This window comes from Homalodisca vitripennis, chromosome 6, assembly GCF_021130785.1.
Source record: "Homalodisca vitripennis isolate AUS2020 chromosome 6, UT_GWSS_2.1, whole genome shotgun sequence".
In the NCBI taxonomy this organism is placed as follows: Eukaryota; Metazoa; Arthropoda; class Insecta; order Hemiptera; family Cicadellidae; genus Homalodisca; species Homalodisca vitripennis.
This window is the reverse complement of record NC_060212.1, coordinates 85,239,773-85,254,074: the sequence shown is the minus strand read 5'-3', so window position 1 is coordinate 85,254,074 and position 14,302 is coordinate 85,239,773. Positions and strand designations below refer to the sequence as shown.

The window sequence follows — 14,302 nt, the reverse complement described above, 5'->3', positions numbered from 1 at the left end:
TGACAGTTAGGGTTTGTATAGAATGTAGATTTTTTTAAACTTAAAACACATACACCTACTTTATATAATGTATAGGTGTAAATTAATTTATATGAAGTATAGTACATCTTATTAATAATTACACATTATAGCATTCTTATCCAGTTATAAGATATGATCATGGTTAAAGTTAGTTTAAAATTGATGGCAAAATTAGATACCCCATTATGATTTTGGTACCGTAAAAACAATTATATCTTCATACTGTTCTCTGCCGTATTTTTGTTCTTATTGCTGACTGATAACATTGCTGATTTTGAACATGATGGTTGTTGTATTCTGCTACTTTATTATTATTTTATGATAAATAAATTAGAGATAAATAAATAGATTTTTTATTACAGTTTATAGTCAGATTTATCTATAATCAAGGACGTTGTACGAACTTTTCGTCTACAATCAAATTTATGAAATGTTGTGATAATTCCTTGATCTAAGTACGTAAATATATTATTTGATTAGTTTTAAATTTACATTCAAATATTAAAACAATTCTATCGTATCCTCCACTTTCCTAAAAAGATCTGTCACGTGTATTGAGTAGGATTAAGATTTTTCATTATACCTAATAAGTTACTAATTAAACATTTTAAGATAACAGTTTTATTGCATTTTAATCTGATATAGCCTACTAAAATATCTTTTTGTTTAAAGGCTGAACAAAATTCTTATTGACTCTCATTACTAAAACCCTACATTAAGCACGTATATGAAATACAACGTTTATGTTGGTGAAAATAGTCCAGTAATTATACTGTCCAGAAAGTAAGTGTATTGACAAAAACATTTAAGTTATTTTATTCATGTTAAGTTTTTATATTTTTGTTTGTTAACAATTTCTAGAATGATGGATTTCAATTACGCTTATTACATTTTTACTTTTATATGTGACTTTATATAGTATATAACATTTAGACATATGGACGGTGCTATCTCTCTCTGTGACAGACCACATCGATATGTTTTATTTTCTTTGGAATTTAAATCTTAAAGTACCAATTACATCAATTCTCCAAAGTCTAACGTTACAAATAAGAGTTGTAAATCGGTTGTCAATTATTTTGTTATAAATAAAATATTTACGCTAGTAGGACGTTGTTATGAAGAAGTGACAATTGTACAGTTGTAACTAGTTTATTGACTTCAGACGATTGAGTAATTTGTTGGTATTTAAATACTGGAACGGACGGGGCTATGTACATGTCAGTCAAGGACAGCCTCTCTGAGGGGGGGAGCGAGGTTTAGTACCGGTAAAGCCCAGCTGAGGTCTCGACAGCTCTGGCTCTGAGCGGTAACGGCGCGAGATCTTAATCCACCCTGTAGGAGACGGCGTGTCCGGGGTTGTTGACGACTGTGGTCAGAGTGGCGGCGCGGACGGCAGGGGCGAGGGGGGCGGCTACGTGGCCAGCGTAGGCGACGGGGGCTCCGGCGTAAGCCACTGGGGCGGGAGCGGCGTAGGCCAGGTGGGCGGCGACGGGAGCCAAGGGGGCGGCGACGGGAGCCAAGGGAGCGGCGTAAGCGACTGGAGCGGGGGCGGCGTAGGCGACGTGGGCGGCCAGGGGGACGGTGGAAGCGGGGGTCTGCACGAGGACGGCGCTACGGCGACGACGGGCGTGGACGGCGCGAGCGGCGTACTCGTTGAGGAAGTTGGCCTTGGCGGCGGCGACCTCGGGGGTGTCGATGGGAGCGACGATGGGGGCGGCGGGCAGGGCGTTGGAGGCGACTCTGTAACCGGCAGCGTCAGCGACGTAGTCGGTCCTCAGCACCTGGCCGGCGGGGTTCACGTAGCTGAAGCTTCCGACCTTGTTGCCGTGAGCGTCCTAAAACAATGTTTGTTAATTTACACAACTCTTTAACTTTATCACAACTATTCACTTCTAATTTATGTTGGCTGGTAAATTTCTATAGATTTTTTGCTTTACATATTTTAATTAACAGATAAATACTACTGATTCTTAGTTATATGCATGTTCGGATTAGACATAAAATACTCTACAATCGGAAGCAGTTCTAAACAGTTGAAAAGCAATTAAATAAAAAAAATCATTTAAACTGACATGTCTGTATCAAAATTAAAAACGGAAAATGTCAAGTGTCAATAGTAACAAATTAAAGGTTGCGTATTAGGGGCAAAGAAGCTGTTTTTGATAATTTTTTGTGTGTGATAATATTGCTATATAATTAAGTCGGTACGAACCTGGACAGCGTTGTGGGTCTGGCCGGGTTCAGCATGTCCGTAAGAGGCCTCACCGAGCTCGTTCTGAGCGTGGTACTGGCTCTTGGCGGCAACAGGGGCGGGGGCGGCGACGACGGCGGGGGCGGCGTACGCAACGGGGGCGGGGGCGGCGACCACAGCGGGAGCTGGGGCGGCGTAAGCTACTGGAGCGGGAGCGGCGACGACGGCAGGGGCAACAGGGGCGGAGTATGCCACTGGGGCAGGGGCGGCGACGACGGCGGGTGCGACAGGGGCGGCATAAGCCACGGCAGCGGGGGCGGCATAAGCCACGGCAGCGGGCTTGTTCACGCTGACCACAGACGTGCTGTAGCTGTAGGAGGTGGGGAGGCTGTAACCCAGGTAGGGCTTAGCTAGGCACCCGGCCAGCACAGCGCACAGGACAACCTGCACATGTAATGTCAACAATTAACATCATTGATATTGATAGGCAGGCTACCTGTTGGATTTTTGGACATTATTGAACATAATTTTGGAATTGATGTGCCTAACATTATTTTCGTTTGAAAATATGTCAGGATATTTTTATACTTAAGCAAATTTATTGATATTAAAATTTCAATATTGAGCTTAACATTCATTAACACATCAATACTATTCATTAACACATTCTTTTATATAACTAATGATAAATTTCCCAACTCGAAAAATAATCAAAATATATTTATTACGAAGTTTTGTTCAACTTGTACTGATAGAACGTAAACCCGAATAGAAACTCTGATGTTGCCAAATTGAATGTTTTGTGATACTTGACTTTCATATTTATTATTTATTTTACACTTCGTGTACTATTTGTATGTTTACATGCAAGTCATTAATAGTACACTAGGTAACCTAGTCGTTATGTATACTATAACAATATAGATTATTTCCAACATAGGTTAAAAATAGTTTTAACCTGTTATAAATAACTATTGTAATACTCTCTATTGTTCATGATGAAATCGAACAGTCTAACCATTTAAATGACATAATAGTCGATTATTTATTTTTGTATTCTGGTGTTTTGATTCAATTGCGTTTATGTAGTATTGTAATTATTTGCACTCCATAAAGTATTGTATTTAAAAAATCACAAATATGTTTTTGAACTTTAAAGAATAATTGATTAATGCGTTATTTGTGATTTATAAAAGCACAATTTAGTGTTTTACAATATCGATAATGACACATGTTATTTATCACTCACCAAGACTTTCATGATGCAGAAGGTAGACGACCGATCTGGAGACCTAAGTGCCCTGTGATGGAGCCCTCCGCTTATATACCGCAGGCTGAGCCAAGGTCGCGGTAGGGCGGGGCAGGCGGTACTTACATCCTTCTCTGCCGTGTCCGCACCTGGCCCCTACCTGGCCGTTGTAATACTTTTTCGAACATTTTATTCTGTCATTTTCTAGTTGATAGCACTGGCACGACGGTCATCATTGGTGCGAACTTGTGCTCTAAGAATGATTTTCTAAGATAAAAATGTATACTTTGTACAGTTATTTGTAAACGCGTTTTGATGCTTATGAAATCTCTGGAACTTCTTCATGAATAACCAAATTTTTCATAACTATCTTGTAATACTCATCGTGTTGAAGCTCCCAAGTTGAAACGTTCTCTCGGTTTCATCGTAGCATAAACTGTACTAGAATTCTGGTTACATTATTTTTTATCGTACAATCAATAAAAGTTGCCAAGTAAAGTATTAAAGATCAGTACTTGTTGGAAAAGGTATTGAGTTAATAGAAAAGTTTTATTCGAAATGCAGTAAGAGTGCGACATGTCTTCAGAGACTTGAACGTGTGGTTTGACTGGAGTCGTGTGTTTTTTATCTGTTCATCAAGTCTCTTTATACGCATTTACGTCATGGAGTTCGTATGATGAGAGGATATTTATAAAAGAATATTTAGCGGAGATGTAAAATTATTATGACCTATAGTGATTCACTCTATTTTCTGACCGGTGGTGCGCTTTCCACTGAATATGAAAGGTCTTAAATAAAAAGTACACATTTAAGGTGCGTTAAGGTATCCAATAGCTCGTGTGGCTGAACAATTTTATTTCTGTTTGTCCGTCTGTGCGAACAATATCTCGAAAACAAACTAATTTGAAATTGTGTATGACGTTTCGTTTCTTTATGAACACTAAGCTCATTATACAGTAGTGCATGGTACTCCATAGGATATGCCAGATCATTATCGAATATATTTATATTGATATTATTAGTAACCGTGTGTTAGTAGAGAGAAAATAATAGCAGAATTAATAAATATTTAAACAATCTGCTTACTCATAAAACTATTTTAACATGTGGCATATTATATTAACACGTGTAGCCTAATTATCCCAACACATCCGTAAATGTGAATATATAATGTGGCAACATATCTCTAGAAACATCTTATATGTAGACTTGAAATTGTATATGAAACTTGGCGAACACAATTAGTTTTTTTACCGGGGATGAACAATTTATTTTTCATATAATTGTCTTTTGTTCTAACTGTAAATAATGGAAATTTTGCATTGAAGTTCAGTGAAACATGATACAGGACTCGTGGTGTGGCGCATTTCCACCTTGTATATAAAGGGAAAGTTGTATGCTACTGGCTCCCATAAATTAACAATTATTGTTGATCTTTCCGTCAGAATAGAGTATAGAGTCTATATGTTATTGTGTGTGAAGTCTTACCTATTTGACCCTTAAATCCGTTCAGATTAATTATTAGAAAAAACCCGCGTGAACGTTAAATTAAGCAATAGTTACTGTGAATTCTCCTGGTAATTCTAAAACTGTAAACTATTTTAAGTGTATTATTTAGAATTGGCAGATATCTCTGTTTTTAACCGGAGTTATGTTATACATGCTTGACAATATGTACTTGAAAAATAGGCTAATACTTATAATTGCTAAAAATACTGACATTTCCTTGCTAAAAATTTTAAATGTAATCTTATAATGAATAACAATTATATATACTGCATTTCTTTTTAAATTTTAAACTACCGTAATATTAGACAACGATCACTGTAGCTTGTAAACATATTAAATTAAATATTTTTATTTCCTGAACTCAAACGTAAGTTATTATTTTTGTGTAGTGTTTTTTATATCCCATAAGATATCAAGATAGTGGTCGTACATAGCTTAAAAAGTGTACAACAACTTAGCAACAATACAAATAAGTCCAATAACAACCGACATTTCTAAATAATTCAAACTGAACATAGTAATAAAAGAAATAAACTCTTGATATGCATTACAGAACAAACTGAAAAAGCGTTTCACAAAAATGGTAGGATAAAGTACAAGTTTGTTCAAACATGACTTTTTACATCTCATAAAATTACAATACAGCGTCCGATCGAAATTTGAAACGTATAATAATACCATAATAATACTTGTATATACGTTTACAATCGTACGTTTTATTTTATTTTAACTAGTGATAATATAATATTTAATATCTCTTGAATAGGTTCAGTATGGTGGTCATATTATACAGTATAATATAAATTTTCTCTGTTATTTTGCAGCATGGTCTATTAATTAAACAAATAACTTACACTCTTACATTTGTATCTAGTTTTTTTACCCATTATAGTGCAAAAATAAAGTATTTAAAAAACTGAATGCTTAAGTCGGTAAAACCGAACATTTATGACTGTTGTACAAATTATTCTTCAAAATTACTAATGCATCTTTAATTTAATATTAGTAACCAACAGCTACACATGAAATCTACCCGTATTCCACATGTGGAGGAAGAATACTTGTTTACCGTTCCGCTGTGTATCAAATAATTCTCTAAATCTCACTTGAAGGCTTCAGAACATTCAACCTCTCATCTCTTTTATGAGTTTTGTCTTTTTTGTCTCTTTGATCTTTCCTTTCCGTCCAGTGTGAACATTATACGCTACAACATTCTATGTATGTTTCATTAATTTGGAATTTGTGAGTTTTTAGCTATGTAGTGACAGACGGGAGCTGCTGTGTAAGCAGAATGCCCGCACGCGCATTGACGAAACAAACTTAGGTTACCGAGATTTTCAGTTTTTTTGTTTCGATCAGAGGTACTCCAAACCGACGGACTTATTTTTATTACATTAACCTAGTGTTGCTGTGTCAGACTGCTGTATTAATATCAACAAATTTCTTGTTGCTGACAATGGTTTTCATAGCACTATATATCTTACATACCAACCGCATATAGTGAACAATATAGTGTGCCGTAAAATCTCATAGAAATAAATGAAACTCTATTTTCAACATCAGGAATACAAAATAAAAAGATTTAGACAAAAAGTTAACAATTGATTTATTGACCAAATGTATGTAATAGAAACGCTAACGAGATCTATTTATTGTCCGATGAGTGAAATTTTCCCTAAAAGAAAAAAAAATGAAGCTCGCTTAGGGAATTCTTATGATACTACAATGCAGTTATTTTCTTGGGTTGAGTCGATATTTTAAAGAAATTTCAACTAGCCGAATCGTCGTTAACACTTTCAGGCCCAGTAGTCTATACTAATCTTCAAGTAGCCTAACCCGCCATACTGGTATTGGGCTGATTGTAAAAAATACTTTGAAACAAAATCCCCTCTTAAAAAAAATTTAGCTGATGAAATACGATTAAATCTGATGTTACTAACAAAAGTTTTAGTTGTTCAGTATACAAAGACTGCAATGAAGTACAATTTTTATAACTTCGTAAGTACTCTGTGAGAATATTGATGCTCTAATATTTAGGTGTATGGTCTGTTAAACATTTATAGGCCGTTGTATAGAAGTGAAACATTGCTCTTTTATTGTCCTCTACTTAATACAGTGATATCAAATGTGTGTGTGTGTGTTTTTTGGGTCTTTAAGATATAGTTCTTTAAAAATCAGTAACTTTATCGTATATTTTACAATAGGATGTACCTATATCTCTCCCAATAATTTCCTACCATATGCATGCCTCACATTTTTATATAGGAAAATTACTATCCACAGAAAAATTACAAGTTTACTGCTAAACGAAACTATTTAATAACAACTGCACTATAAATTCGAATATAATTATATAATTACACTTCCAGTCTTGAGGTATGGAAGGACCCGACATAACGAACGTCTTCACGCCATTTATTTACCTCTAGATTAATATACGTAGTTTTTCCTTTGATCAGAAGGAGCCTATGTGTCAAGTTTCTATGACATTTCTTTCAAGATTTATTGTATATACAGGCAGACGGGTGGACAATGAGAAGGGTCTATCGAGTTCTCAATAAGGGAATTAAAATACAAGTTCAATAAACAGATAAAAAGTTCCTCAACTGCAGGCAGGATTTAAAACATATCTCTAAATCTGATCCAAAGTCCGATGAATGTCCATATAATTTATTTGTATTATTTAAAACGTTTTGAGGTTTGATAACTTTGTTTTTACCACATATAATACAGACCTCTAATAAAAGTAACGGCTGATCTCGAAAAGATTATGGTGCGAAATTAAATTGTAAAGTAACATTTTGCCAAGTTCCGTTAGTTGTTCAATCTCTAATGTTTGTTATTTTTAAATTTGGTTGGACGGTAAATAAAATAAAATATTGAACAAAATAATAACGAACCGTTGTTAATATTGACGGCCGTTTAAATTTTATGACACAACAATTTATCGCGCAAAGAAATTCTTAGACGATTCGCCAACTTTGTAAACTTACCTTGCATTGCTATTCGATTGCTAGAAGAGGAATAACTTGAATGTATATTGATTGAATTTAACTTCAGGTTATATATTATTTAGTTAAGGCGATACGTTCGATTTTCGGTGAGAATAATTTTTATTTATTTTCAGTTTTATCCCAATATTGGAGTTATTTAGGGTGGGCAAGATTTTTTTATTATTTCACGTGGATGGGATGGAATTGTACACAAAATTTTGTGACATTATTATCATCAGGCCCAAAGAAAATAATTGAAGATAAGGGTATGAAATTTATCCACTATGCCAATGAAATATAACTAAAGAGAATGACTTGTTTGTTTATAAAACTTTTAAATTCCTCCTGAAAAATTACTAAAATCCTTATAATTTTTCTAATTAATATTTAATTTCAAAAACATCATTAACTTATGTCATAATGTAATAAATTCATGTAATGTGGTATTCCATGGAGCTATAGCTCGCTTGCTTATTGTAAAAATATCACATTTAATCTAAAGCGGTTTGTTTCTATTTGGTCCTGATTGCCGAAATAGTGCACCATCTGATGGATGCCGTTGTTGCACCATCTTGATTTTGACGTTTACAAAATTATGTTTAACCTTTGTTTATAACGTTATTTAAAAGATACGAGGCGAACTACATTTAATTTCAATTACTAAAGTAGAAGTGCGTTTTATATCCATACCATAGAGGTCGAAAACGGGCATGTGGAAGCTCGAATTGTGTAAACTTGTATACTGTTGTTGTATTTGTTACATGCCATTCTATGTTCACTGGTTGTAAAACTCTAAAGTGTTGAAACATAAACTGTACTATGTTAAGAAAAATTTCAGGAATATAGCCTTGAACACTGTAATTTTGTAGGGTAAAAAAGTCGTGTTTGAAAATGGAAAACTAAGTAACGTTAGTACACATGTTTTCACAAGACGCATTATACGTAAATCAATTTGATATAACCTTCTTCCCAAGAGAATTATCATAAATCTCCTTATGGTCTTTATGTGCACTTTTACCGTTGGTTGGTATTGGTACAAAGCTGCCGGTGGCTCGTGGCAAAAGGTTACCTTTTATCCAATTGTACCAATAACTGTTCGTTACCTTCAAAACCCGTGATACTTTCCTTTATCTTATTATACCATGCTGTACTTTTTAAGAGAAAATATAAGTCCAGGAAGATATCACGGTTATTTGAAGAGAATGGATTGGTGTGATGATCACAAGTGCAACCTGTTGAGGTTTGAATGATCGAAGCTCAACTCGCCGTTTCCCTCTAAATACTATGGGATGTAATGTTTACTAGTTTTATATATATATATTTCTTGTGTTCGTGTGTATGTGACTGAAATTCTCCTAAACGACTGGACCGATTTTGATGAAATTTTGTGTGTGTTTTCAATGGAATTCGAGAATGGTTTAGATTAACAATTTAGTCCAATTTAAATAGTTTATTTGATTAATTTTTTAATTATAAATTGTTGTTGATGTTGGAGTGTTTTATATTGGATCCGACAGACTGCGCTACGACATGTAATACAAAGCGAACTGATACTTAACAGCTGCTAATACTTTCAGCTGAAGTTCATCAAAGAGGCAGAAACATTTGTTTACATTTAAAATTTAGAAAATTGTTTTTGTAAAGTGCTTGAGTAGCGTAATGCAGGTTGCATAGAAGACGTCATTGCCTAATTTTAAATTTAGATTTCACCAATGATCAATAAACTATCTAATGCAATGAAAATACTATTAAACGCTATTATGAAAACAACCTCATTGTGCAAATCCGTGAATGTTTGCACATAAGGTAATTGAATTTGGTTAGATCGAAGGTAAATGAAAAGAGCCGAAAGAAGACGCTTTATGATCGAAATTGGTTTTCTTTGATACATTTTCGTTGATACATTTCCTCAATAATACTGGAAATATATTAGACAGAAAATTAATTTTAACAGACCGAATTTGATTCTTTATAACCTAATTAGTTTATCGAGATTCGTCCATATAAATTAATTGTTCTGAATAACTTATCAACACCTAGCAAAAACCACGAAAGATAGAGGCAGTAATATGGTACATACCTTCATAATGCGCCCAAGAGGCTCACGAAGGAGCGACTATCAATTATCTCAGCAATGTTTAGAATGTGATAGAAAAAGAATACGTGAATATAGTGTACTGTTTTTCAACGGGAAATTTCGTGCGAAGCCGCGGGCAACTGCTAATATTAATGTAATTGTGTTACTTAAAGAGAAGTCACTTCTCTACTGAAATTACCTTTTCTGAAACAAATATTTCTCCAGTACACGAAGCCTTATATGAACTGCAATTAAATTTGGAATCCCAAAAATCCCAAATGGCACGCAAAATATTATTTTGTGTCAATTCAAATTATAATAATCTAAAGGTGATCTATACTGCGATGTAACATAAAATACAAAACCCTTTATGTACAGAACAGTGGTGGATTATATTTTCTAAATATTTAAAGATTTTCTGTACACATGTGTTTAATTATTCAAAAAAACGTACTGAATGACAGCTGTTCCAATAAAATAAAATACATTGGTTGTCACCAACGACTCGACTTTGAAAGGTATTAAAATTGTCAAGATCATTTTAAACCTTTGTTGTAATAAAGCTAGAATATCGTACTCGAACAGTGTTTAATTAAAGTTAGAATTGCTCTGAACTTAATTTATCATTCTATGAAAACAAGTCCGTTTTGGAGAATATATTCTGCGCCCAAAATCATCTGCATGCGGATCTGTCTAGCGTATGCGTTTTAAACATTAAAACATCCAGACACATGGCTAAGAAGGTAAGATAGTACAGATCAGACCAGTGCGACTGTACAGCGGTTTCCGGACTGTGCTGACCGCAGAAGAGGTGGGTGTGGGTGGTGAGGTGTCAAAGACCGCGTGCACGACCTTGTGGTCGCGTGTGGGATGTGCAGTTGTTTACCCCCTCATACGAAACTAATTTTTTTGTTTTACATTTTTCTAAGTAGTTAGTATCTGCTATAAACTGTATTTCTCTATTCACATATTAAACGAGTAAATTCTAGTACGGTTTTAAGTTAAAACTTTTAGTTTTAGATCGTGTAGGCTTTGCGTCTTCCAGTAACTTATGCATTCCAATATTGTAAAATAAAATGTTTTAAATATATCATTGGATGTTTGATACACATCAGCACTAACATCCGCCCAGTTATTTGTCATAAATAATTTAAATTACTTCTTTCAAGAGGAAATTTCAATGTATCACCACGACAGCATTACACCATATAGACTATCACAAATGTGCTTGTAGAAGATGTCTAACATAATACGTAATTGGCCGTATGTATTGGCTGTAAACAGTGATGACGATTAGACACTATATTACATCATGCCAATACAGGATTTCACTATTATTGAAATAAGATGAAACAGTTCTTTATTATGTATACGAAGTTATGACTTAAAATTCCTCTCTTCCGCATAACTTGTAATCGCAAATAAAGAAAATAAAATAATTCCTTGTATGTTTATTTTGGAGCCCGCAGAATAAGAGCGCAGCATTCCTCGCGAGTTCTAAGTGGATTAATATGTTACATAAAAATGAGATTTTGTGCCAATCCACTATCGATTACTGCGTGCAAGAGACTAACTAAATGAAGATCTCTAGGTTCTTTGGGTTTTAACATGGGTAATTGCTCAAAATAAGGTAATGCATTTTGATACAGCACGTCGTCAGTTGAAGATGGGCAAAATATGAACCGATAAGTTAATACAATAAAATTTTTCAAATAGTCTTTTTTATCTCTTTGTATTTCCTCTGCTAGAAATATGATATTTATTGCTTATTGACTAATTGTTCATAGTTATATTGTGTCAATAACGAAGTTTGAATACAATAATTCTGTGCACGCTGAATTTATTAGAAAGGTCAACAGTGATGTCATTGAACACCGCGTCACAGTAATTCAAGTGAAACAAAACTAGAATTATTAGCTTAACTATGGAGTGCATTTCGAAACATAATCAACGTGTATCAGAATAGGGGCGTGGAAATGTAAGCACATGGAATCGTGCAACGGAACTATACTTGAGCATTGATCGCTAGTGTTTTCCCAGTCACATAAGATTTTAATCTCGCACAGTCTTACCATTCCCGAAATTGGGATATTTATGTTCTGAATGTTGGCATCAAGACAATTCCAACACTTTATAGCCAATTGGAAACATCTCCGAGTATTAAGTACCGGTAAGTAATGTGATTATTTCCTTCTCGAACCTTCAATACCACAGACCATAATTTTCTCGTGAATGAAGAAAGGAGCACAAGTAGTGTATCTATTTTGATGACAGCAGTAGAGCAGGCCAGGTAGTATCACCGGCTATGCTCCGTGCGTGTGTAAGGCACTGTGACCATAACGGACCGGGCTGTACTGCACACACACACCGACACATGTGGGATAATGATACCGTACAGAAGGTCAGGTGTAGAGTGTCGACCTTGTACCACCGGTGTTACATAATCCACGGGTCCATTGTGTTGTTTCACGCACCTTTCGCGTCAAACTGTTGGCAAGTATTTCCCTCCTGTTCTGGGGCTCTGGAGGACCTGGCGCGCGTTACGTCCGCAGGACATTAGGACACCGAGTCAGACTCGAACATTGTCAGGATGGTAATGGGCGAGAGATATCGGAGACGAGTCCCAAGCAGCATGTAAGGACAATGTGAAGGAAAGTAAATAGATCAAATTCAAGGAGGGTCAAAGACATTCGTTTTGCATTAGTCCTCGTAATGTAAACATTCCTCTAGACTAGAAGAACAAAAAGCAAAGTTTCTTTTCTTTTAAAAAAATCTAGCCACTATACAGGCATTTTAATATATTTTCAGCATCGGTTGTTCGAGATTTTGATATGTAATACCTTTAGGGTAATCCAAGATCCCGTACTATAAAGCGCGCGTCCTCTGCTGTATTAAAAACAAGGTATTATTCCATTTTTAAACTTTCAATAAACATTGAATCACAAAAAGTACTTGCTCCGCCGGGACTCGAACCCGGATCTCTCACTTGCCGGGTGACAGGTATTTGGTCCTCCGATTATATGTTAGTTTGGTTATTTAAACACATATGTGATAGAAACGACTAAATACAAAATAATTGAATCGTAAAAAGTTAAGGACTCTGTGGTGTAGTGGTAGCGCACTCACCCGGCAAGTGAGAGATCCGGTTTGTTCAGTTGAAATTAAACTATTGCCATTTTTACAAATTTAATGAAAGTATATATACACCACAGCAGTATAGCCCGAACACCAGTTTAATAAGAACGGATCCTCCCCTTGATTCCAATGGATTCAGATGAATTTAGTGTGCATCCATATTGCGTCTTCAAGGCTGCAGGCGTCTATGACTGATGGCTCTAATAATAAATAATGCTATCGCTTACAATAATAATTATTTGTGAACAAAAATTTTTAATTTATTTATATAATTTAAATTTATGTTACCGCTCTTATGCTTTATTAAAATCGAATGAAATCTTAATTAAACTTGTCCTTTACTTGTAGATCTTTCATTGCTTCAACATAACACAAAATGGTTTTGCCGGAAGGCGCACTATATGAGTATATTTTATGTTCTGTAATCTTCGATATTCGATTTACCCCTAACGTTCTAAATTTCAAATTTGAAAAATTTTCGGTGACATCGACCAAGATTAGATCACTATTATACCTGCACACTCTGACAAATGCCGCCCAAGTGAGTGATAGCTGCTTCCTATGATACGTATCAATCGACAAAACACGGTACATCGTTTTTTAAAAATTAGGCGCAGTAGGATTAAGAGAGAGATTATTTTGTAGAATCTTGATGTTATAGATTATAAGTAAACAAAGATTGTACCTCAAAAATTTGAATTTCGGGTCACTTGATTAAACACTCTTCACGAACTTTATGAAGTAGTGAAAAGAAATCAACGCCCTATATAATGACTTAATACTTTTTAATTTGGATATTAAACCTCGACTACCAATTACTTTTTTAACGCAACTATGATTTTAGACATCTTCTTCAAAACTGGTAAAAGTTGTCTATATCATGGCTTTGAGTTCAGTTCAACTTACACTTTCTTGTCGACTCAAATCTAACCTATTTGCTGTCACTTTGCTCATACCTCTGTCCATATTGAAGGCGTAATGCAGTTGAATAGTGAAATGACCTCTAGATAGCCCTCTGTTATTCTATGCAGATCTTTTGTTTAACCTCATTCGACGAGTTACTCTACTTACTCCTCTCTACTAGTGATCGTGACCTGCACTTAGATATTCAGTTGCAAAATGAA

At 35.0% G+C, this 14,302-nt stretch overlaps 2 protein-coding genes across 2 annotated transcripts in view; one reads left to right on the top strand and one right to left on the bottom strand.

Moving 5' to 3' along the window:
- The window catches only part of LOC124364493 (calphotin-like), a 49,605-nt gene extending 46,042 nt beyond the window's left edge, over positions 1-3,563 (bottom strand). Inside the window, exons 1-4 of the mRNA XM_046820026.1 lie at positions 3,465-3,563; positions 2,237-2,659; positions 1,731-1,859; positions 1,632-1,673 (exon numbers count right to left, since the gene is read on the bottom strand). Coding sequence (XP_046675982.1) covers positions 1,632-1,673; positions 1,731-1,859; positions 2,237-2,659; positions 3,465-3,476 — 606 coding nt within the window. The 5' untranslated portion in view covers positions 3,477-3,563. The remainder of the gene's footprint in view (positions 1-1,631; positions 1,674-1,730; positions 1,860-2,236; positions 2,660-3,464) is intronic.
- LOC124365449 (WD repeat-containing protein 7) overlaps positions 1-14,302 on the top strand; it is a gene marked incomplete at its 3' end in the record, with an annotated part of 248,780 nt that overhangs the window by 194,035 nt on the left and 40,443 nt on the right. The gene's annotated exons all lie outside the window — the stretch shown is intronic.